The sequence below is a fragment of the Sclerotinia sclerotiorum genome, genomic scaffold (assembly GCF_000146945.2).
Source record: "Sclerotinia sclerotiorum 1980 UF-70 scaffold_4 genomic scaffold, whole genome shotgun sequence".
Classification (NCBI taxonomy): Eukaryota; Fungi; Ascomycota; class Leotiomycetes; order Helotiales; family Sclerotiniaceae; genus Sclerotinia; species Sclerotinia sclerotiorum.
In genome coordinates this window covers 2,152,683-2,174,987 of record NW_001820832.1, presented here as the reverse complement: position 1 = coordinate 2,174,987, position 22,305 = coordinate 2,152,683, and the positions used below count along the sequence as shown (strand labels likewise).

The 22,305-nt window shown below is 40.8% G+C and overlaps 10 protein-coding genes across 10 annotated transcripts; 4 read left to right on the top strand and 6 right to left on the bottom strand.

Annotated features, from left to right (window-relative positions):
- Window positions 1-2,979: 2,979 nt before the first annotated feature.
- SS1G_03913 (hypothetical protein) lies at window positions 2,980-3,636 on the bottom strand (the record flags this gene model as incomplete). The annotated part of the gene is made up of 3 exons (XM_001595773.1): window positions 2,980-3,079; window positions 3,143-3,428; window positions 3,558-3,636. 3 exons carry the CDS (start codon window positions 3,634-3,636, stop codon window positions 2,980-2,982), a joined length of 465 nt encoding a protein of 154 aa, XP_001595823.1.
- An 890-nt stretch (window positions 3,637-4,526) lies between these two features.
- Window positions 4,527-6,757, bottom strand: SS1G_03912 (predicted protein; the record flags this gene model as incomplete). The annotated part of the gene is made up of 4 exons (XM_001595772.1): window positions 4,527-5,258; window positions 5,307-5,647; window positions 5,690-6,419; window positions 6,470-6,757. 4 exons carry the CDS (start codon window positions 6,755-6,757, stop codon window positions 4,527-4,529), a joined length of 2,091 nt encoding a protein of 696 aa, XP_001595822.1.
- Window positions 6,758-7,854: 1,097 nt separating this feature from the next.
- SS1G_03911 (hypothetical protein) lies at window positions 7,855-9,640 on the top strand (the record flags this gene model as incomplete). The annotated part of the gene is made up of 4 exons (XM_001595771.1): window positions 7,855-8,157; window positions 8,577-8,652; window positions 9,082-9,100; window positions 9,385-9,640. The coding sequence occupies 4 exons, from the start codon at window positions 7,855-7,857 to the stop codon at window positions 9,638-9,640; spliced, it is 654 nt and encodes a 217-aa protein (XP_001595821.1).
- A 3,096-nt stretch (window positions 9,641-12,736) lies between these two features.
- Window positions 12,737-13,985, top strand: SS1G_03910 (predicted protein; the record flags this gene model as incomplete). The annotated part of the gene is made up of 3 exons (XM_001595770.1): window positions 12,737-12,997; window positions 13,608-13,721; window positions 13,959-13,985. The coding sequence occupies 3 exons, from the start codon at window positions 12,737-12,739 to the stop codon at window positions 13,983-13,985; spliced, it is 402 nt and encodes a 133-aa protein (XP_001595820.1).
- A 793-nt stretch (window positions 13,986-14,778) lies between these two features.
- Window positions 14,779-14,904, top strand: SS1G_03909 (predicted protein; the record flags this gene model as incomplete). The annotated part of the gene is made up of 1 exon (XM_001595769.1): window positions 14,779-14,904. One exon carries the CDS (start codon window positions 14,779-14,781, stop codon window positions 14,902-14,904), a length of 126 nt encoding a protein of 41 aa, XP_001595819.1.
- Window positions 14,905-15,617: 713 nt separating this feature from the next.
- Window positions 15,618-16,006, bottom strand: SS1G_03908 (predicted protein; the record flags this gene model as incomplete). The annotated part of the gene is made up of 2 exons (XM_001595768.1): window positions 15,618-15,799; window positions 15,958-16,006. The coding sequence occupies 2 exons, from the start codon at window positions 16,004-16,006 to the stop codon at window positions 15,618-15,620; spliced, it is 231 nt and encodes a 76-aa protein (XP_001595818.1).
- A 330-nt stretch (window positions 16,007-16,336) lies between these two features.
- On the bottom strand, window positions 16,337-16,471 carry SS1G_03907 (predicted protein; the record flags this gene model as incomplete). The annotated part of the gene is made up of 1 exon (XM_001595767.1): window positions 16,337-16,471. One exon carries the CDS (start codon window positions 16,469-16,471, stop codon window positions 16,337-16,339), a length of 135 nt encoding a protein of 44 aa, XP_001595817.1.
- A 256-nt stretch (window positions 16,472-16,727) lies between these two features.
- On the bottom strand, window positions 16,728-17,219 carry SS1G_03906 (predicted protein; the record flags this gene model as incomplete). Its single annotated transcript, XM_001595766.1, has 2 exons — window positions 16,728-16,883; window positions 17,175-17,219. 2 exons carry the CDS (start codon window positions 17,217-17,219, stop codon window positions 16,728-16,730), a joined length of 201 nt encoding a protein of 66 aa, XP_001595816.1.
- Window positions 17,220-18,526: 1,307 nt separating this feature from the next.
- SS1G_03905 (hypothetical protein) lies at window positions 18,527-19,657 on the bottom strand (the record flags this gene model as incomplete). Its single annotated transcript, XM_001595765.1, has 2 exons — window positions 18,527-18,802; window positions 18,965-19,657. 2 exons carry the CDS (start codon window positions 19,655-19,657, stop codon window positions 18,527-18,529), a joined length of 969 nt encoding a protein of 322 aa, XP_001595815.1.
- A 435-nt stretch (window positions 19,658-20,092) lies between these two features.
- Window positions 20,093-22,120, top strand: SS1G_03904 (hypothetical protein; the record flags this gene model as incomplete). The annotated part of the gene is made up of 4 exons (XM_001595764.1): window positions 20,093-20,226; window positions 20,850-21,613; window positions 21,663-21,769; window positions 21,851-22,120. 4 exons carry the CDS (start codon window positions 20,093-20,095, stop codon window positions 22,118-22,120), a joined length of 1,275 nt encoding a protein of 424 aa, XP_001595814.1.
- Window positions 22,121-22,305: the final 185 nt, after the last annotated feature.

Sequence of the window (22,305 nt, the reverse complement as noted above, 5' to 3'; positions counted from 1 at the left end):
TCAGGGCAAGTCCGGGACTCGACATGAAAGTGATCAGGGATGTCAGAGTACCTCTTGACACTTTCGATGAATTTCCTACAATCATCGCATATCTTTCGACTGGCGACTATAAGCGCGCCTCGTGGAGCCGAGTGTTTGATTTTTCGGTAAGGAAATGCATACGGTGATTCTATGTTGACTTGATATTTTTCGAATGTATTCTCGTAAAGATACCAAGCTATCAGTTGCTTTTCTGCATGGCATGCATGGTACCTGCCTAAGAATCCATTTTCTAATGTCTCGCTACAATCAGGCAAGACGTAGCTGATTATCCTGCAAATCTCCTCTCCTTATAACGTCCATAAGATTGTCCAAAATAGTGTTGTATTTCGCATAATTAGGGGAGATTCCAACCATGAACTGCAGTGCATCTATAAAGACTATTCATACTGAGACATGCTTAGGCAGATTTCAGTGATATATAATTAACAGCTAAAACTACATATATTGGGTTTCTTGAGACCAGAAAGAGCATCAGATTGAATTGATTGATTCTCTAGCTAAGCAGTTAAGCTGCGAGTATATATTCAAAAAATGAAGGAATAAGGTTAGGTATTCAGCCTTCGGAATTAAAGTGCTTTGAAATCAAAATATTGAAAGCAAACAAACAGTATACCAAAAAGGAAAGAATGAATTAAAAGTTGAGTTTTGTTTGCTCCTGATATGCATCATGCAATATATATGCATATGCTGCCAAGATCCCAGGAGGTCAACAACATAGTAAAGTCTCACTTCCTGAATTAATTTATGAAAGCCATTAATCTATTACTACTTTCTCTCTTGGAACTAGCCAGCGTGACTGATCGGGATTGGAAGATTCTAAATTATTGATATCGATATCGTGCGAAGTCTTGAGACTCGTCTTTTCAAGTGTATAAATGTATGAATCAAAAAATCAATAATATCACTAATAGTCGGCCTTTCAAGCAGCCGACTGTTATCAGCAAATGAATTGAGGGAGCTCAAGAGGATGATAGAATCCAAAAGTCTTGGTATCAATATTGATAAAACCACCAGGAGTATGTAGGGACGACAGAGTCTTCGACTTCAGTATAGGCATTGTAACACCGGCTTTCTGTTCTTTTTTCCAAATATATACTAGAATTTTCATTCATCTCAATCTCTGCATTATTAAATGTAAAACCTTCGGTTATAACATCTCTTACCTGTATAAAGATATTATATAATTAATTTTTATAATTAATATTTTATTCTTTTGATTTTTTCTCTTTTATTTATTTTATTATATATTTGATTAATCTTATTTAATTAATTATTAAATATAAAACACTTTCAATAAAATAATCAAAATAAGATTTAATTTAAAAAAAAAAGCTCTATCTCAATGTTACGAGGTTTGCCGTCTAGATCATGTGGAAGTGCTCTAGGCTCTTGAGATGGTTTATAACTAGATATCAAACAGGGACTTAAGTAATGACAATAATAATATGTAATTTGTAACTAATAGTAGAGTATACTAAATGATTAATTTTGAGCACGAAGCTCTATACAAAGGAAATCCATACTGAATATATAGATATTCATACTCCCTTGGATCCTTTTGGATCCTCAAGCTCCAAAAGCTCCAAGTCATATGTTTTCTGACAGTGCGTGCGCATACGATCCTAAAGTGACCCAGATCACATATTAATTCGATGAAATCTGATCGCTTTTGCACAAGGCCCAAGCTCTCCTAATTAGTCAGTTGTTACTATCGTGTTACGCCGGGTAACAAGAAGACGCTCACGTGTTACCAATATCATGTGACTGACTCAGTGAGGATCAGCAAGCTCAGTACTGAGCCATACTGATCCTATTGATCAGCTAGAACACGAAGGTCTATATAATCAAGATGGATTTCCTTTGTATAGAGCTTCGTGCTCAAGATCAATCATTTAGTATACTCTACTATTAGTTACGAATTGCATATCATTATTGTCATTACTTAAGTCCCTGCTTGACGCCTAGTTATAAACCACCTCGAGAGCCTGGAGCACTTCCACATGATCTAGACGGCAAACCTCGTAACATATCGTAACACTCAAGAGTATTTTCCTTTTTAAAATCAGAGATAGACTTATATACTTGTTCATCGTTTGGTTTCTTTTTTTACTTCAAAATTTCAATTCAAAATATTACTGAAATCTATTTTTATAAATATATTATAGAAAATTCCTTGATTATTTTTTAATCTCAATATTAAATATTTCAAATCTTTTTTTATTATTTATTATCTATAAACTTCTCTCAGTTAATTAATTTAATAATTGATTCTTATTACAAATTGTTACGACAGGTAACAATTAGGTCACGGGATTAGTAATAACACGTGATGCGAGGACTCGAAGAGAGCGAAAGGATCGAAGCTCGATCCCCTCGCTCCCTTCGAGCCACGAAGCATGAAGGTCTATATAATCAAGATGGATTTCCTCTGTATAGAGCTTCGTGCTCAAGATCAATCATTTAGTATACTCTACTATTAGTTACGAATTACATATCATTATTGTCATTATTTAAGTCCCTGCTTGACGCCTAGTTATAAACCACTTCGAGAGCCTAGAGCACTTCCACGTGATCTAGACGGCAAACCTCGTAACAAGAAGCAAATTTCATTTTGGGTATAATCGTCCACTTTCATCCATCCATCCATCATTCCCCTCATCATTCCCATCTCACTTTCCCCATAATTTATTGTTCATCCCCACCTCCCCGTCCATCCATTCATATTCATCCTGAGCAGCTCATAATTATTCATTTCCCAATGCAAAACTCCATCCAAACGCCCTCTTCCCACAAATTTCATAACCATTATTTCCAATGTAAGACTTACATCGATGAAGTGAAGAAACCATTGGTATCATCAAGTCACAACGTATGTAACCTTATGAATACAAACAAATAAGCCGAGCAGAGCAGCTCAGCTCAGCCCAATGCAGAAATCTAAACAGCAACTTCCATAGCAGGATCATGATGACTGTTATTCTTGCTGCTTCGAGAAACATGCAATGCAGCCATAATAGTAGTAGCCAAGAACAACAACCTAAAACACAGAAATTAGTCCTCAAAACTCTTGCACCCAAAAAAGCATAAAAATAATACATACCACAAGAAAGCAGCAAAAACATCCCCCGCAATACTCGCCTGACAAACACTCCACTGACTATGACCACAACCCACATTATTAAGCATAACGGCGACAGCAATGAAACCCGCGAACCAAAAAATCATGGTTACGGCCTCGGCAAATAGGATACCGAATTTGTGGGCGGCGGAGGGGAAATGCGTGGGGGAAATAATGAGGTAGATGAGAGCGAGGAGGGTCCAGACGGAGGCGAAGACGAGGAAGTTTACGGAGTCGGGACTCCACCAGTAGGACCAGTCGTCTGCGGCTATATTTGGGGTTTTTTTGGTTAGTGAGGTGTTCTTTTTTTTTGTTTGGGGCGGTTGGGGGGGGGGGGGGGGGGGGGGATTTTTGAGGGGGAGGAAGGTAGAGGATGGATGGATGTAGTTTGACGTACCATAGGCCATTAAACCGAGGACGATAATGGCGAAGACCGCTTGGACGATGCGGAGAGGAAGGGTATATGCGAACGCCATATTGATTGTGGTTATGGCTTTAATTGCAGATGTGGTTTCAGTTGTGGTTTCAGTTGTGGTTTCAGTTGTGATAATGGATATCGGTGTAAAGATATGATAAATATGAAGAGTATTAGGATATTAGGATAATATCGTGTTGTGGATGGAGAACCCCAATATAAATAATAATGTTTGAGAAAAGATGGAAATATGGGGAATGTATGGTTTAAGCTTTTGCTTGTTTAAAAAAAGATTAGATCAAGTTTTCGAAGGAGGCTGGTTATGGTGTGGGTCGTGTAGTTTGTTGTTATGTTTCAGTAAAAATGATGAGATGTTATTTCTTGGTGCTGCTTGACCGAGTATATATACATAATGGAAAGAGGATCATCATATGGTTCATTCTTTTCCCAGATGTGTTAATCATGATCGTACGTATGTAAATGGTTGGCGGTGACAAGGGACAAATTTCAAGATTTTTAAAGAAAATGTTCTGTTTGGAATAATGTTGAAGCTTGGCAAATGATGACGTAGCAATTAGAATCATCGACTTTACAGAGTACAGTAAGGTTCTTAGCTTGGTAGCAGGGATTGGGTCCAGGTGAACATGGATTTAATGGTGACTTTAATTTATGGAGCCAATGAGCTGTCACTCATCTAAGCCACACGCGCACCATGTTTCGTTTCCATTTTTGTATGCAAACACCTTGGACCAATCATTCCTCTTGACAGGGTAAAGTTCCGAACATTTTGTACGACCATTTCTCTCATAATACTAAATGTTTTCCCAGGGATTGATTGGGCTCCGTAGGGATACCGCAACGCGCGCAAAGCTCGAAACATTGGTCCATGCCCTAAGCCTTTTAAATGCTTGATTTTTGGTGCAACCGCCATCGATCGACCCACTTTAGCTATCAAATTAGCAACATCTCATCGCGGTTAAATAATAGCCGCTCTCCCAATATACTATTCTCCCCCTCGAGTAATAAGTCGTCGTGAGCTGAGTCTTCCATAAATAGCAAATCATCATAGAGTACTTCTTCATCCTCAAGCTGCCAACGACGACCAAACAACATTTCTTCCGTTTCGAATTCTATTTCCAACCTTTCCCTTTCCTCATCACTCAACAGCAACTCATCTCCGTCGTCAAGGATATCAACAAAAGCATCCCCTGATATTTCCTCAGAATCACTGAGTATACAATCGAATGCCGATGTTTCACTGTCATGTTCATCAATAATCCACTGAAAGTCATCATCACCCTTCTTCGAGTCTTCTATATCAACGTCCATATCAACGTCAGTCCCGATTGAGTTCAGAAGGTCATCATATCCATCGTCCTCCTCCACCAGAATAGCATTATCTGAAGTCATGCGTTTGTTGGTAGCCTGTCGAGCAGCCGATGGATCATATAATGCTCGTTGCATCATTGACCAGATTCGAGCTTGAACCACGGCGGCTAGTCTTTTCTCGGAGTCTAGCTCACTGTCGATCTCTCCATCAGTTATATCACGGGCAAACTCAGAGGTCGGAATATTTGCAATGTCTGCAAGCTTTTGTTTAAGGCTTAGGGTCTGTGCATTGCGTGCTAAAGAGGCCAGCATCTGAATGATCCTAGGAGCGTAGCGAGAGTTATGCGCCATTGACTATGTCTGTTAGTGATTAACTTTGTTTATAGTGAAGTGCAATACTACCTTCTTGAATCCCGGAGAAAACATGACTGGGCTCAGGGTCGCCAAAGAAGTTGCTGGGATATTCGAAATATTGTCTATCGTCACCCCATTTGTTATCCTACGTCTCATTCCGGTGCCAGCAATCATTGCACGTATCGCCGCCCCAACAAGTTTGCATGATACTATCGGATCGAGGACGTATGCATTATTTTCTTGATTGTAAGTTAAGGCACGACGTTTCCGGGTGGGTTTCTCAACAGTTAATGAGTCCTTATCATCGTCTGATAGATGCATTATTTTGTCCACCTCTGCGTCTTTTAATGGCACATAATTATCCCCTTGCTTTTGCGAAGACCTCATTCCTACCTTTGGTAAGTTTTTGAGGGGGGAATCTATCCTCTTACCGTATTTTTTCAAGGAGACTGTACGTTTAGAAGTCGGTGGTTTGTAGGAGAATGGAAGTGAGCTTATGTAAGTGCTCAATTGGGACAACGCAGGTATAGCATGTAATGTCAAACTTGAACACAAACTTTCAGAACACTCTGCCAAAATTCCTGATATCTTATGTCCAGGGAGTTTGATAATTGATAATGATGTGGTCGGCATGATTGATTGAGTGATTTGTGACTGCTTAATGGAATCAAGAGTCTTCAAAAACGATGATATCCTCTCGCTGGGGCCAAATTTGATGACTAGTGATTTGATTGTTGCACCAGAACGAGTAATTTGCGACTGCTTGATGGAATTCAAACTCATCAAAAGAGATGATATCCTCTCGCTTGGGCCAAGTTTGATGACCAATGGTTTTTTTGGCGCACCAGATTGAGTAATTTTGAATCGTACAGGAGAATCTTTGTCAATCCCAGGTTCTAGAGCGGGAGGTTTTACTCTCTTTGAGATTTGCTTTACTACAGACGGAGATCGAAATGCTAGGCACAGTTCCAATCGTTCCATCTGAGCGCAAAGTAGTGCTTCAGGTGTCTTAACATCGGTAGTTGTATATGACCAAGGCCGGGGGCTGACAACTGACAAGGTTGAGGGTTCATTATAGTTGAGCTGAATTGAAAGACGTTCCTTCTGTAGTAACGCATTTTGCAAGTGGAGTATCGTGGATAGTCCAAGCTGTTCCCATATCTAAAATGGTAAGCATGTAAGTTATTCCTCCGAGTATTGATCCCACAAACCTTTGACTCTGCAACGAACTTGCCCAATGACTCAACGATATGATTATCATTTGTCTCAACCAGTTCTCTTCCATCGACAGTAATGCTGAGATCAATCCGGCATGAATTTCCACTAGAAACCCATATTTCACCTGAAGTCAATGCTTTCAGACACTCATCTACTGACAAGGACTCGAGCTTTCCGGACGGTAACCTAATGGCAACTTCATATTTTGCATGTAGAGACAGTTTGTCCAAGGTAGTAGATGAAAAACCGATTGGACCAAAAGTCATTGTCCTCAAAGACATGATGGAAGTGGTGAAGCTGGTCAAAGAGAGAATACAGTCAGGATTCCTAGTCCGAGGAAGGGTAATTACCGATTGTGGAAAAGATGACACAAATATTGAGAAAATGATACCTAGAAAAATAAAGTGAAGTTGGAATTGAGATGAAGATAGAACCTGAAGAGAGAAATGAAGAATTGTAAAAACACAAGTTGAATGTGAGAAGGAACAGAAAGATAAAAAAATGGAGAAATATAGAATGAATGATGGATGGAGAATAAACCGATAGAAGATGTTAGTATTCATTAATAGTAACCTAGTAGTTATATAGCACAAAGGGTATATCAAATTGCATCCCTTAGAGAGAATCTACTGCCTTCGTCCATATAACTCTCATGGATTTGATAATGAAGTGAAAATACAACAGGTTAATGAATGATTGTATTGGTACAATATCACTGTCCCCGGTACATTATAATGATTGTAAGGGATGATACATGATGAAATTATGTTGAGATTGAGAGGGAGATGTCAAGATGAAAGATAACCTAGCAATGATGACTCGCACGTGACGGCCGTCTGTCCCGCTAAGGTTAGCGCATGTAAATCGGAAAGATTTTGCCGGTATCCTAGACCTACATGCGAGCCTCAACACTAAAACAGGTAGTGACGGTATTACCCACAATTAAATACCGGGATCTTCAAGCTCTTCTCGTCAATCCGCCCACATCATCCACATCTTACTCCCCCAAGCCCAAGAGAAGCTCATACTAAATTTGAAGCATTCGACCAACTTTCTCGCCCGTGACCAATCCTAGTTCTTGCGGAGACTTTTTTGTTTACAAAGTAATGAGCTAAATCAATTCTTCAAGTCCAAGGTATAGCCGGTCTTCCAGAAATCCATACACACACCCCCGCTCAATCCCCCCCTCCTCTCAAAATTCTACCTTCACCATGGCTTTGAGCAATTTCGGATCAATTGTCCTACAAATCCTAATCTTCATAACCACCCTCGTGAATTTCACCTTCACTCTCACTACCCTTGGACCTTTCTTCCTACTGGTTCTGTACGCAATATCGAAAATCTTTTCAACCGCCCCAGAGGAAGATATATTCAAGAGATGTCATCTGCGTTACCTCTACCACGATTGATGAACGATACAGCTCACACAGATTCCCACGAATCGCAGATATCATATTCCAAAGACGATTCATCTGCGAATGACAGTATATATAGGCATCGATGGCAGAGATCTGATATAGAAAATGGGTATGCGGATGCCAATGGACGTGGGAATATAAATACCAACAACAATTCAGACAATAGAGGTTCTGCGGGATCAGAGTCTTTGGTTGTGAAGGATGATCATGGAGTAGGAGAAGTGGACCAACAGCCAGACACCAGGGAGAAAGCAGCTGCCAAAGTTAGTGTTCGGGATCGCATTGGTTGTCTGACATGGACTTGGTTTACTTTGACAATGGCAACTGGAGGAATTGCAAATGTCCTCTATTCCAGTATATGATTTGGTTATAATCGCTCTTGGGGCCACTTCTAACATCCTATAGTACCATATCGGTCGAACTGGTTGCGAATCGTGGGAGAGGTTGTATTCTGCCTTAATCTTACATTTTTTATAATAATTTGTACATTAATGTCTCTTCGTTTCAAATGGAACCCTGGAAGTTTCTCTAAATCTTTCCTTAGTCCATCTGAATCTTTGTATATTCCTGCTTGTGTAAGTCGATTCCAATCATTTTCGTTGTACAATAATCTAACTAATTACCAGATGATATCGTATGTAACATCCCCATCAACGAAACAATTGCTACTAAATGTTGATAGTGTAGGAACGATCCTTGTAACAATGTGCCAATATGGCATTCCCAAGACCGGAGTGTGGTTCCAAACTACCATGCATGTATGTTTTTGGGTATACAGCACTTTGAGCGTAGTGGCAAGCAGTGGTCTTTATTTATTACTTTGGTCCACACAGTAAGTGTAACCTCTACCATGTAGAACATCGGCTTATATTTCTACCAGAGAATTTCCCATTGCTAACATGACCCCCCTTTGGACTTTTCCTGCCTATCCGTTACTCTTGACTGGTCCAATTGCGTCAAATCTTATTTCTACTTTGCCAGATGCATCTGCAGCTGCACGTATGAATTCTCCTGCGATCGCTTTCGGAGCAATTTGCTTCCAAGGAATTGGATTTCTTCTTAGTCTAATGATTTACAGTGCTTTTCTGTATCGATTGATGACTAAAAAGCTCCCACAAGAGACTACACGGCCGGGAATGGTAATTTATACCTCGCGCGGCATTCTTTCACTTGCTTACTATTATTAGTTCGTTTCAGTAGGACCCAGTGGGTTCACAGTAACTGCAATTGTTGGACTGGCGAGTTCTGTCAGAACAACAATTTTACCAGACGGATATATGGGCAATGCTGATGGTCCGTTTATTCTGTACTTGATGGGGAATTTCACGGGACTCTTCATCTGGGGTCTATGCATTTGGTTTTGTTTGATTTCAATGGGTGCTCATTGGCAAGTCTTACAGCCCAATCATCCTGAGCATCATATAAGTGCTGATATGACATGGTACGGGCCTGCCTCCATTAATTTGAAGAATAATCACTAACACATGTAGGAATTCATTTGTATTCCCAAATACCGCACTAGCTACAGCGACTATACAAATAGGAAAAGCATTTGGTTCAAATGTCATTCGTATTATTGGGACCGTGATTTCCGTCATACTGGTTGTTGTTTGGCTGGGGGTTCTTTCTATGATAATCAGAGCCTTGTTCTTGAAACGACTTCTTATGCCAGATCAACTTGATGGAGCTGCTTCTCAAAGGAAGAAGTGGATGACGAAATTTAAAAAGGTCAAGGAAAGAAAGTAAAGCCGTATCGCGAGATAATTTGACGAAGGTAGGCAGTGGTGGGTGGGGTAGATACATTTTGTAGATAAGTTCCTGATTTTAGTCCTTTGTGATGGATTATAGATATATATTTGTTCGGATAGTAGGATGAGATTAACACTTTGCAAAATTCAAGATATTTATACTAGAAATAATCTCGATGCAAGTCCCAAAACTTGGACTTCCAGGAGGTGATTACCGATTGGTTGCATTCCGTGAAACTGCGTCAGAAATGTATGAGGACACTATCTTGGGGGATTTTCGCTACATAATCGACTAGGTAGTTGTTAAGCTGCGGAACGATGCATTCGATAGAGATTTATGACTGACTGACTGACTGACTGACTGACTGCGTGAAAGAATTAATACTTTGAAGGTATTGGTTTGAGGGGTCTTGATTTGTTGGGATGGGGGATGGGGAATTGGGAATGGGGAGTTGGAGGTTATGGATGAGGGGTTGGAAGGTTTGGGATGTGGGAGATGGTTCGAAGGGGAATGGAATATATCTAGATAGAGAGACAGAGAGAGAGAGAAGGCTTGGTTTAGAGGATCTCTGAGGTGGGTGAGGTGGTAATTGGGTTGGGGAAAATGGAAATGGAAATGTGGAGATGGGTGTGAAGATGTTGATTTTTGGTGTATGACAGGGAGACTCCTGGATGGGAATGGAATGAGAGTACTGATGCCTGTTTGATTCAAGAACAAGAATAAAGTAAGAAGTTTTGGATTTTATGATTTGGGAGAATCTGGTTAAGTTCAATGATGTTTTTATTGGCTGATGGAACTAGGGAAGGTGAGGATTCTTAAGTGTTACGCCGGGTAACAAGAAAACGCTCACGTGCTACCAATATCATGTGATTGGCTCAGTAAGGATCAGCAAGCTCAGTACTGAGCCATACTGATCCTACTGATCAGCTAGAACACGAAGGTCTATATAATCAAGATGGATTTCCTTTGTATAGAGCTTCGTGCTCAAGATCAATCATTTAGTATACTCTACTATTAGTTACGAATTGCATTATTGTCATTACTTTAAGTCCCTGCTTGACGCCTAGTTATAAACCACCTCGAGAGCCTAGAGCACTTCCACGTGATCTAGACGGCAAACCTCGTAACATTAAGCGAATTAGGGTGCGTTCGGATCGATTTTTTTTCCACATTTGACCACATTTGGGCTAATATATTAGGCCTAATATGATTGAACCGAACATAATATTCCATCAAATATATATTAGGTCAAATAATCAATTTTATCAAATGCAAAATTGAGCCCAATAAAAAATATTAGGTCAAATATATATTTGATTAAATGTTTAAATTTTTTCCTATATAATAATCAATAATAGTTTTTTGATATTATTAAACAAAATATTTGAAAATATTTGAAAAATCTGTTAAAGCGAATGGTTCCTGCGTAGCACGTGCACAGGGCACTAGTCCTATTAGGACTAGATTGAGAAGCTCTCTGTAACGATACTATACTGGAGGCAGCGGCTGCCTAAGGTTTCGTCTGATTGGTAGTTGTGGGTTAAGGCTTTATCACTGGTCTTCACTTGGAAGTGAAGTCGTTACTAGATCAAGTAGAATGTAGGTAAACTAATTGATAACTAAGTTGAGCACAAAGCTCCTTAACTACGAGACTAAATGAATGTTTATATACCCTATATCATCTTTTGAGGACCCTATGGACCCTTCGGTCCTCAAGGTCCTCGAGGTCACGTGAATTAATGAATCGTGACACTCTCTGTAGGAGAGCTTCGCACTTCTGTAGAACTTAGATTATAGGTGATTTATATAAAAGCCCAATATAGTCTCAGTTCTGCCCTGTTAGCTTCCCACTATTCCCTGTGTAAGGTCATTCCTTTTAACAGTATCAAATATCTAAAAAATAATTATTTTATTGATTATTATATAAAGAGGCACATAAGATAAAAATTATATTCATTTATTTATTTCAATTTTTCTATTAAATACTATAGAATTAAATATGAATTATACTTTTTGAAAATCTATAAATAAAGATTGAAAAAATTGAAATTACTCTTGAAAATTTAAAGATTAAAGTTATTTTTTAAAAAATTGATACTCAATTATAAATCTCTATAGAATTTATTCATTACTTTTCTTAACGATTAATAAATAATTATCAGGTCATGATTTTGTTAAATCATTACTTACGATTTGGATTAGTTTTTTCTAAAAGAGTGCATTTAACCACCCATCGACTAAACTGACAGCAACTACTAGTATTTGCGCCTATAAATTTTTTTGGAAATACTAAAAGATCGAGAAAAGGGCCATTCAGTGTTTCGTATACTGAGAATATCGTTCCAAGGGTTGACAGGACCTGGAAGGCCTAGAAAGACTAAAGCTTTTAAAGAATTATTAGAAATTAAGATATAAACTTTGCTTTTTTCTGATGTTTTTGTATGTTATTGGATCTTTGTACTTACCCTTTCCTTCTTCAACTTTCGTTCTTCAACTTTTCTTCTTCGTTCATTCAACCTTTCCTTCCTTTCTCTTCTCTCCCTTAAGTCTTCCCCCCTTCGCCCTTTCCCCTTTCCCCTTTCACCTTGGCTTCTCTCTTTTAGTCAACCAAATCTTCATGAAATTCTAGCTCCGAACTCGTCCTTAGTTTGGAGATTCGACTTAAATATCCATTCCATTTGGCGTTCAGACCATTCAAAAGTTGATCTGATGAGAGTTAATAGTAAGTCACCGGCACATTTAACATGTCGATTAGTGCGGATCTAGCTTAAGATTGACTCCTACTTGACGTACTCACTAAACTTACTTAGGCTTGAGCATCCTTCTAGTCTTCAACCAAGCGACTCACTTGAGCATTAATCATCTCTGGTGACTGGATAGTGGGCTATTCAGATGAAGCTAGTAGATGTACTTGAAGACCTACCCATATATATAGTTTCTTGTCGTCCCTTCTCATCATCATTCTTAAATTCAATCATCCAAAAAACCAACTTTTAGCTTTACCAAACTATTTGCAACGATTAAAACCATTGGATTTTATCAAATAATTTGTGACAATACAATATATCTCGCTGTCCCGCACTATTCGCAACAATGAAATACGACATCTCTGTTTTCAAATGGAGATCTTTCTCATGGTGGATTCCAATAATTGGCACTGCAAATGTCCTTGCTGGAATCGCCGCTTGGGTAATCTTTCATGGACCACCTCCCAAATTGGTCCCACTCGATTTCCTTTGGATATCCCCAGTCCCCATCGCTTTCGTCTATAGCTTTACCATGCTCATCATTCTTGGAACACGAGGTTCGGAACGTCTAAATAAGCGGCCCTACAACGTTGCAATGATGGATTTGGTTAATCGAATTTAGTGCGCCACGATCATGACCATATTATCATGCTGGGCTGTAGTGGCTATCTTCAAGGCACTACTAAGAGATTTGAAACCATTAAGCGAAGAAAAATCTGGAGGGGAATGGGTTTTGTTAACAACCATTGGTTTTTTCACGCTGATTTTCTGTGCTGGTGTTTTGGCTGCAACTTGGCTGCCAATTAGCTCTGACGAACTGGGAGATTTATATGACCCTGTAGCAACGGATGGAGAAAGTATGGAATTGAGCAATCACAAGGAGCCTGAAGAGGCTTGAGATAGAATGCCAGCCGTGGATTTTATTGTATGAGGTGAGTGATGGAGGAAGCCTGTTGCATTTTAAGGGTTTCTAACCATCAATATTGTAATAGGCAATGAAAGAGCATTTCTGGGAATCAGGTCTATACATTAAAATCGTCTGATGTTCAAATTTCTTCAGGCACTAAGTTAAGTTCAGATATTGAATTCACTTCTAGTGTCAAATACATTAATACTTCCTGCCTATTCTAGAATTTGAAATAAGCAAGAGATTCCACGTTTTCAAGGATTGAAGAAAGTGGAATACAACCCGGGCTTAGAGGCTGACCAGGTGCTAGAAACCCGGAGGTCCTTGCAAGCAGTATTTAGGTATGGCATCGAAGGCAGTTCCAGGCATAAAAGTTCCTCAATTCAAGCAGAGTATGAGGACTCAAACAGCGGGCAATCAGAAAGTTAGTTCTTAATTCTAGGATGAGCCAAGCTTGTTAGAAGATAATTTTGAAACATCTTTTTAGAGTATATCTGTCCTTTCCCTTGGACCTCAAGCATGATGGTTTATAAGCCACAATCATTAAATTTAGTTCTCGTATACGAGACCATTTCAGCGGCAGCATCCGCTTCAAAGTGCTGTAGTGACGTCATCTATGACTAGCTTGTCAATGTCAGCTATCTAACTTGGCATTTTTCAGTTCTCCCGATTCTTAGCTCTCCAATAAAGGTAGTCTTTCCTACTGAAGTATCTTTTGATTTCCCACTTAATCTTCGAGATTCCACATGGTCGTTCTATAATTGCCTTTAATTGGTGAATTGATAGACTTATGGTTACAGCATAATGAGGCTGAAGTAGGCAACGGGCCGGAGTCCCATATATTTTAGCTTGATCATTGAAAAATCTGACCAGTTCCAAAATTTTGGTATCCATAGTACCAACTATTGGTACCTTCTCAAAAAGGATAGGTATCAATGATTTATTACTCCTTTAACCCCTTTCATTCTGTCTGTTATTTCTTCAACATCACTACCTCACACGCATATCTCACGAGATACTTTCATTAAACAGCAATTCGTCAAACATTCAAGTCGTCAATTTCAGCACAGTTAAGCTGAAAACAACAACGTGAGCCTCTCAATTTTATATCAGAATCTTTTTTCTTCCATCCGACATTCCCTTCACTCGCCACCTTCGTACTGGTGGTAAGATGGATCCTTTATGCAGGACCTCCCCTGGACACAGTAAAGCAAGACCTTATCTGGCTTCTACCAATCGAAACCTCTTTCTTCTACAACACTATCGCTTTGATCTTTCTTAGCGCGTACTACACGGAAGAATATATCAACTGCCATCTCGACATTAAACACCTCCTCAGACTTTTAGGACACAAAGTAGCTTGCGTGTTGAACTTGGCATTGGTTCTGGGTTATCCCATATGGAGCGGTCTCAAAGCGGCGACGATAATTCTTGAACCTTTGAGCAAGCCCTTGGGAGCGTACTCATGGTATGTCTTTACGATGTCTACCTTGGCTGTCCTTTCTGTATACTTTGGCACTACAGCATTAGTTTTGTGGGGAAGTGTGGTATTTATAGATCTTAAGAAGTTTAAGAAAGGTGGCGCTATTTATCTGGAGACGACATAGACATTTGGAAAAGTGATTGGCTAGAAGAAGAGCAGGAATATGTGATTGTTGAAGCCTTGATGGCACGGATCGAGGAAGGCAGGTTGGTGCGGGGGAGAAGGAGGGGTTTGTTAGAAATTTGACGGGGCAGAGCAGTATTGATTCTTATGGAATGGTCTGTGTTGTAGAGGAGTATGGCTTGTGAAGAGTATCGGAATGTCTCAAAAATTCTCAGCGGATGTAGTTCACTATCATTGACGACATTCTGAGGTCCACGATGAACTCCAAGATCTATGGCATGGAAGTGAGATTGGGAGGGGCATTGATAAGTTTGAAACAATTAGGATAATAGAGATAAGTTGTGTTCATCCCAGACATGCACAGATTAAATAATACTCGCGATTACTCAATGAAATCTCGTTCTACCTTTGACAGAATTGAATCTCTTACGAGCACATTTTGTGTCTTTGACCATCGCCTCACCAAGACCCCGTATCCATCCCATTGAATATAGTTCATGATAACACTTTTTTCCGCGACGAGAAGAGAACGTGATTCGTCGGAACATATACCACTTGTTAACAGCGGAAGTAAAAGCCGCGTATAGTGCTGCCTGCTTATTGTGCCATTGGCCCCGGCACCCACTTGTTTGCGGGACACTTTTTGTACCTCGTATCTTAACATATGGATCAAGAGGATGGCTTATTGTTTATATTCAATTGGAACATTGATGATTAGCCGTCCTGTTCAGTTGGCACAGATGGGATATCGCAGATATCGTTTCCAATTTCTGGCTTCGCAGTGACACTGTGACCACTGACGTAACGGAGAATCTTTTCTTCTACGAAACTTTCCTTGGAAGTGTTACATACAAGTAGACCAGCAGTATATCCAATGATTATTTCGAGCATATCTGCTATGTTCGAAGCTTTTCATTAGTCCAGATCCACGGCACTCACTCACTTCTCCTTGTCCGGGTCGTAGATATTTACTGGCATGGTGGTTCGGACGACTGCTCTTGTCACGTGATACTACACCCGAGTCTCTTTCCTTGCTTTTTGTTCCTAGACCCACTGTCGCCCTTATTGTTGCTAGGTCTGAAGACTGCAGTGCTACCCTTCATCACCAGAAACGCTCACCGAATGTCACAGGGCGACAAAAACGCCCTGTTTGTATGAGAGCCAAGCAAGCAACAATAGTAAGCGACCTTTGAAACAGCGACGATAAGTCGTAGGTCATGCATAAGGATAGCAGCTTCCCACATCGAGGGAAAGAGGCCCAGCACACACATTTTGCTACACATCCTTTACATCATACATTCATTTCTCTCGCCGCTTCAAAAATTCATGTCGGAGCCAATGTTCGAAGAAACGTCCGATTGGATGGATGAATACGTCTGTTTCGATCCCTCGCCTGATCCAGGCTTGATGGAATCAGACAGGTGAATTTTTTTTTAATACTTGCTAACAAAAAGGGCGGTGCAAGCAATGATAGCCACATTCAAGATCATATGCAAGCAAACGAGACCGAGAACGAAAGTCATGCTAGCCCAAGCGAAATATGTCGCGCACGCGAGACCAACAGCCATTGTCCTTTCAAATGTAGACTTGATAATTGCAACGAAACTTTCGTCTCTTTTTCAGAGAGAAAAGCTCACGAAAGGGGACATCACGGTACAAGACACAATCGTATTCAGCATCAGAATCGTCATCATTGCTTCGAATGCCAAGAGAACTTTTTTTCGGAGTTCGACTTCTATCGACATGCCCGAGAGCGCCAACACAATCCATATGCCTGCAGTTGTGGCTCCTTATTCTCGAGACTTGACGTCCTTAATCGACATCTCAAGAATTTTGGGACTGATCTCCCCCAGTATCCATGTACTTTCTGCAAACGCCATCGTGGTGTCGAGGGCTTTCGTCGCAAAGATCATCTGTTACAACACTTGAAACAATATCATCACCACGAAACTGACGCCTCCTCCAAAACACACGATGGGACTACGAATTCGATATCAGTGTTCTATCCTTTTCATCTTATTTGCACGCATTCAGAATGCCCACAATATCGCGGCCTTGAATTCGAAAAGCTCCCCCTTCGAATGGAAAACTTCCAGGCACCATTTCGCAGTCAATCAGAGTTCACAAAGCACATGCGCGAAGAGCACAATGAGTGTACTTTCCCTTGCAAAATTGATGGATGTCCACGTGTTGGAAGGCGGGGTTATTTTAGAGAGAAAGACCTCATTAAGCATCATCAAAAGGAGCACCCTGAAGAAGAGACTTACATACCATTAGAACGGTCTTCTCAATGTACTGAGCCTGCATGCTATGCATGGTTTGACCCGTATCATGGGGAAAAATTTCATCTTTATGCTGGACATCTGTCTTAGGTATCAGATAGATAAACTAGCAACAAAGAAACCTTCTCGAGGAACATAAAAAGCTCTTCCTCTTCAAGCTGGGTACACCATGAGAATAGCTTTAATGCTTAGTATCCTAGGTAAACCCAGCTGCACACCATTTAACACATAATGGCTAAATAATCATTATTAGTGTCCTTTGTTAACTTAAGGTACACCTTTCAAATATGATTGATGTATGTCATGAAAGTGCTTTCATTCCGCTTCAACTGTCACCGCAATCATATTATTGTTAGTTTTTGGACCTTGTAGCTAGTCTCATCTCTGGCATCTCTGTTCATGGTTTTCTTTCGTTGCTTTTAACTTGATATTTTCTCTTTTGATGAAGGAATGTGGAGGAATTGAGTTGATTGTGCCTGGATTTATTATTTGCCTTTCTTATTTTCCTTATAGTCAGCCTCAACTACCGCCGCCTCTATTCATGTTTTTCTCTTTATTGCTCTACTTTTAAATTTGATACTCTCTCTTTTGATGGATCTACGAGAAGGAATTGAGTTGGATTTCACTATTCTATGATTTTCTCCCTCTTTTGCTCTTTTGCTCTTTTCCTACTTATGACTTACATATCCAAAATATCATTCTTGATAACCAATCCTTCATTACTTTAAATCTTGCTTGTGATTTCCAAAAACACACCCGAACAACCAACCAACCCCAGTCGTCCCTCCTCTCGTATATAAAATCTATTCTATTCTACTCCCGCAAACTAATAGAATAACCAAGCTGTTCACCCAACTTCATAACCATTTTGCGAATGAGCTCAACACGACAATTCAGCATAGGCGCTACCGAATCTCCTAGGTATCAAATATCTATGCATAGAAGCTAAAGAACATCCAAATTCCGGAGTATCTTAAATCTTAGATAGTGGTGAATATTATTAAGGGGCTGGGCATGGAAGTCTTATTAAGGTCATGGTGTGTGGTTATCTCAAGATATGAATAAAAACTCGAGCACGAGGATTTTGACGGAAGATACACATCTTCAGGGTTCTCGTCTGATATTTTGAATTATTTGTCTGTGCTGGGTCTTTTTATGGTTTTGCTAAGTTGATGGTTAGGTTCTCGTAGGTACTTGAATCAAAATCACATGGTCTCTCATCACCAGATTCAATCAAGGAAGCATACACATATACGATGATCCCAAAAAATATATCCATTCATAGCTCATCTATTATTGGCTAAACCTGCCATTACCATGCAATCTTTCTTCCCGCGCCCATTATTTCGCTCTAACACCCCCAGGAAAACTTCTCGCACTAAGCAAAACTCCTTTAACACCCCTAATCTCCCTCTTAACCTTTGCAAATTCATCTTCTCCCTCCTTGTCATTACCATTTCTATCACGTCCATCCGAATAAGCTCCAGAGCGATAGTTGAACGGAGCTGGGAAAACCAATCCTTGTAGATATTCCTTCAACATCGTCATTCTCGTTTCTAGCTCTTCGTTTGCGGATGATTCATATGTCGAGTCTTCTAGTAGTGATGACAATGTGCCCTGCAGGGTTGTCAGACGCGATGCCTGGATTGCGGTTGGTGTGGTTGGGGTATGCGCGTGGGATATTAGGGACGGTGAACTAGGTGTTTGAATAGGTGATGAGGGAAGAGATGTTTGGACCCCAATGTCGCGGTGGAATAGCTCGGTAGGATCACTAGTTACGGAGCTAGAATCAGAGTCTAGATAATCGGATTGGAAGGATTTACGGTAGTGGTAGGTAGGAGGGATTTCGGAGACGGAATTTTCGAGTTTGTGGATTAGCTTTTGGAGGTTGTTGAGAGTGGCGGAAGATAGGGATCGTCGGGACTCGGTGAGGGTGTTGAGCATAGGCCGTATCAAAAAGGTATTTGTGCCATAAAGAAGGAAGCTGAAAGAGCCGAAGAGATAGAGAGTCGTGAGAAGGCGGTGTTTGGTAATTAAAGGGCTGGAAGGAGATGGTTGAACTAAGAATTCGGGATAGGTTATTATAGGAGGTTGATCGCGAGGTGCTGGCGAATAGCTTGCTTGGGTAGTTGGAGGTAAAGATCGCGGCTGCGGCTGCCGTTGAGGTTGTGGTTTGGCTTCCGGTGTTTTAACCAGAGATGTATTTGGGGCTTCATCATCCCGAGAGACACCTAGTAGCTCCTTTATATCATCCCCTCCAAGACCTTTGCTTTCTAGAAAAGCAATCTTCTTGTCCGCAGACGCATTCTTCACTTCATCTTCTTCTAAGAACTTCCTCGCCTGCTCGAGTATTGACGTCCGACTTGGTGGTTCAACAACTGCTTCTCCTGGTTCATCGGACTGTTTCTCATCGCCTTGGAGTTGCCATGCAGGCACATCTGGCTTTTTAGTCTCGTTGTCAGAGTCGCTCATCCTGCTCTGTGTAGTTCGTTGAAGAAACTTCTTAGATAATAAGTGAGAAGCGCTCGAAGCTCTGGCAAGATAGGTAGAATTGTCGGTGTCAGTAATTACATGTGCCTCGGCACGGAAGGTTGATGACATAATCTCAAGGTGGACTTTTTGATTGGTTGTGAACTAACCTTAGTCGTTTTTGTATGTATCAAAGCATTCACGACAATTAACCTTCAAGATTGTCGCAAATATCTCTTTCACACTCCCAACTTCTGATATTGGACATTTACGACATTTACCATTCCATTCTATTACGATCTATCAACTTTCAACATCTTATGAACGAAAATCGCCAATCGGTTCGACAATCCAACTTTACATCACACATTATCACGCTGCTGGACCTAGGGATAAACATCGATATACTTTAGGAAGTGGGTATCAACGAGTATCAAAATGTCAGGAAAAGCCGAGCGACCCAGTAAGCGCATACGTAAACTCAGTACTGATTCTGAGGGAGATGGAGAAATCGATTGGACGGATCACCGTGTAAAAGCTGGTAGGGCTGATGCAGCCACCAACAAGAACGAGTAAGTCTTTGAACATCTCTCAGATGTTGAAATTTCCATTATTCTCACAGTCGCATTAATCCTCCGTTTGTTCTTGGTAACATGTTGCTGCACGCAAATCTCCGTAATTAAGCGTTACCTTTGATCGTCCACTCTATTTCCACTTTTCGATTTAACCCTCGTGTTGTTTTACGATAATCATATCTTGCGTTCGTCGTACAAACAAGGGGCGAGAGACGAGGCATCAGAGAATGAATCTTATTAGCTACGTGGTTGGTCAGTCTTGAAAAGACAGGATTGGGCGAATTGTGTAAGAACAGCGCGTTTATGTGTGCAAAGCGTCTGCTCACCGGTCATTCTCCGCAATTCTGTCTTATCAAGGCAGTGACCCTGCCCTTGCCAACTGAATCACCACCAACTGTGCTTAAATCACTCCACATCCTTTGCCGTATTATCAATAACCTCAAAAGAAACAATCTTGGATCAAGGAATCCATCAAGATCAACAAACCTACCACCCCTTTGAATTTGTTCACCTCGTATTTGATTGACTATCTGGAGCAAGATGTCTACACGTCGCAGTCAGCGGTCGGCAGCTGTCAAAGCTAGAGACGTAATTATTGTTTCTGAACAGGTATCTCCTAGGTCATCACGATCGCGTCGCACCAATCCAGAGCCCGCCTCAACTGCCACCGTATCACGTGGACCAGCACCACCAGAATCGAAAAGTCCGGAGTCAATGCGTTTGACCGTCAAGACATCATCAAGTAAATTGAGAGAAGCGACAAGATCAAGCCCTGTCACTGGCCCACCTGTTATGGTTAATAGCAGAGATCAATTTGTCGGTGGCGAGATCCTCGAAGGCAAGAGAAACAGGAAGGTCAGGAAGAGTTATGTTTTGGAATCAGAGAGTGAGGAAGATGATGAAGAAATGGAAGATGCTGAGGGTGAAGATGATCCCGATGCGGAAGGTGAAGATGACGACCTAGATGCTGACGGAGACGTTGATATGGATGTGCAACCGACTCCACCTACCATCCAAATTTCTAAAGCGTCGGCTGGACAAACTAAAATCATTGTGAAGGAGCCACCGAAAATACCCGCTGCTACTGTTGAGCAACAGGAAATGGGGCTCAGTGATGATGACGATGAACTCAGTGAACTCGACAGTGACTTAGGAGAAGAAATCGAGGAGGAGGAAGTAATTCAAAGTGTAAATGAGGAAGATGCAGAGGGAGAAGATGAGGAGATTGAAGCGGCTGCGGAAGAAGATGAGTTACTCGATAGTGATGATGAAAATCCCGCAAATGAGAGCAGAGGGTCTACTCCCGATCTCAATAAATTGACGAGGAGACAAAGAGCAAGATTTGACGATGCTGCTAGTGGATATCTCATGGCTCTTCCCGATGGTACGTTGTTTCATGGTTTAATGTGATCACGCGCTAATATCCACTCAAGAGGTCCAAGTGAAGAAACATCTCACAGCTGAAGAGCATGCTATGAGACGGGCAGAAATGGCACGAAGAAGGAAGAATCTTAGTGAGAAGCGTAACGAAGAAGAGAAGGTAATCACATCCTAAGAGTTATCCAGTTACCCACCTGGTCTCCTTTTCACCGCTAGTTCACCTTGCTTATACAAAGTTTAGATGGAAACAATCAACAAACTTCTTAAGAAGCAAGCACCGAAGACCAACGCTCGTCGCAAAGATCTCAATGGGCCCGTTGTTGACGCGACTCCGGAAGGAGAACCCCAGAAGCCGAACCCGCTTTTCGTTCGATGGGTTAGTAATAAGGATGGGAATCGAATTGGTGTACCAGAAGAGTGGATGGAAGGTCCTACCGGTGCTTTGTTCCAAGGTGGAATTAAGTCTAGCGGGAATGCTATGGGCGGGAAATTGATCCAGGAAGTCTCTTGAGTAAGTAGGACTTGATAATGTATATTAGGTTTGTGGGCAACAAAATCACAGGGTCTTAAAGATAGTTGATTTTAATTCATTTACATTTCTTTTCATTGGGGCAAGTGTTCTCTCGCTCTATCGTCATCCTGAAACATGCCTATTTGATCTAAACTTCAAGATGTCCTACGGGAAGTTGTCCCCCG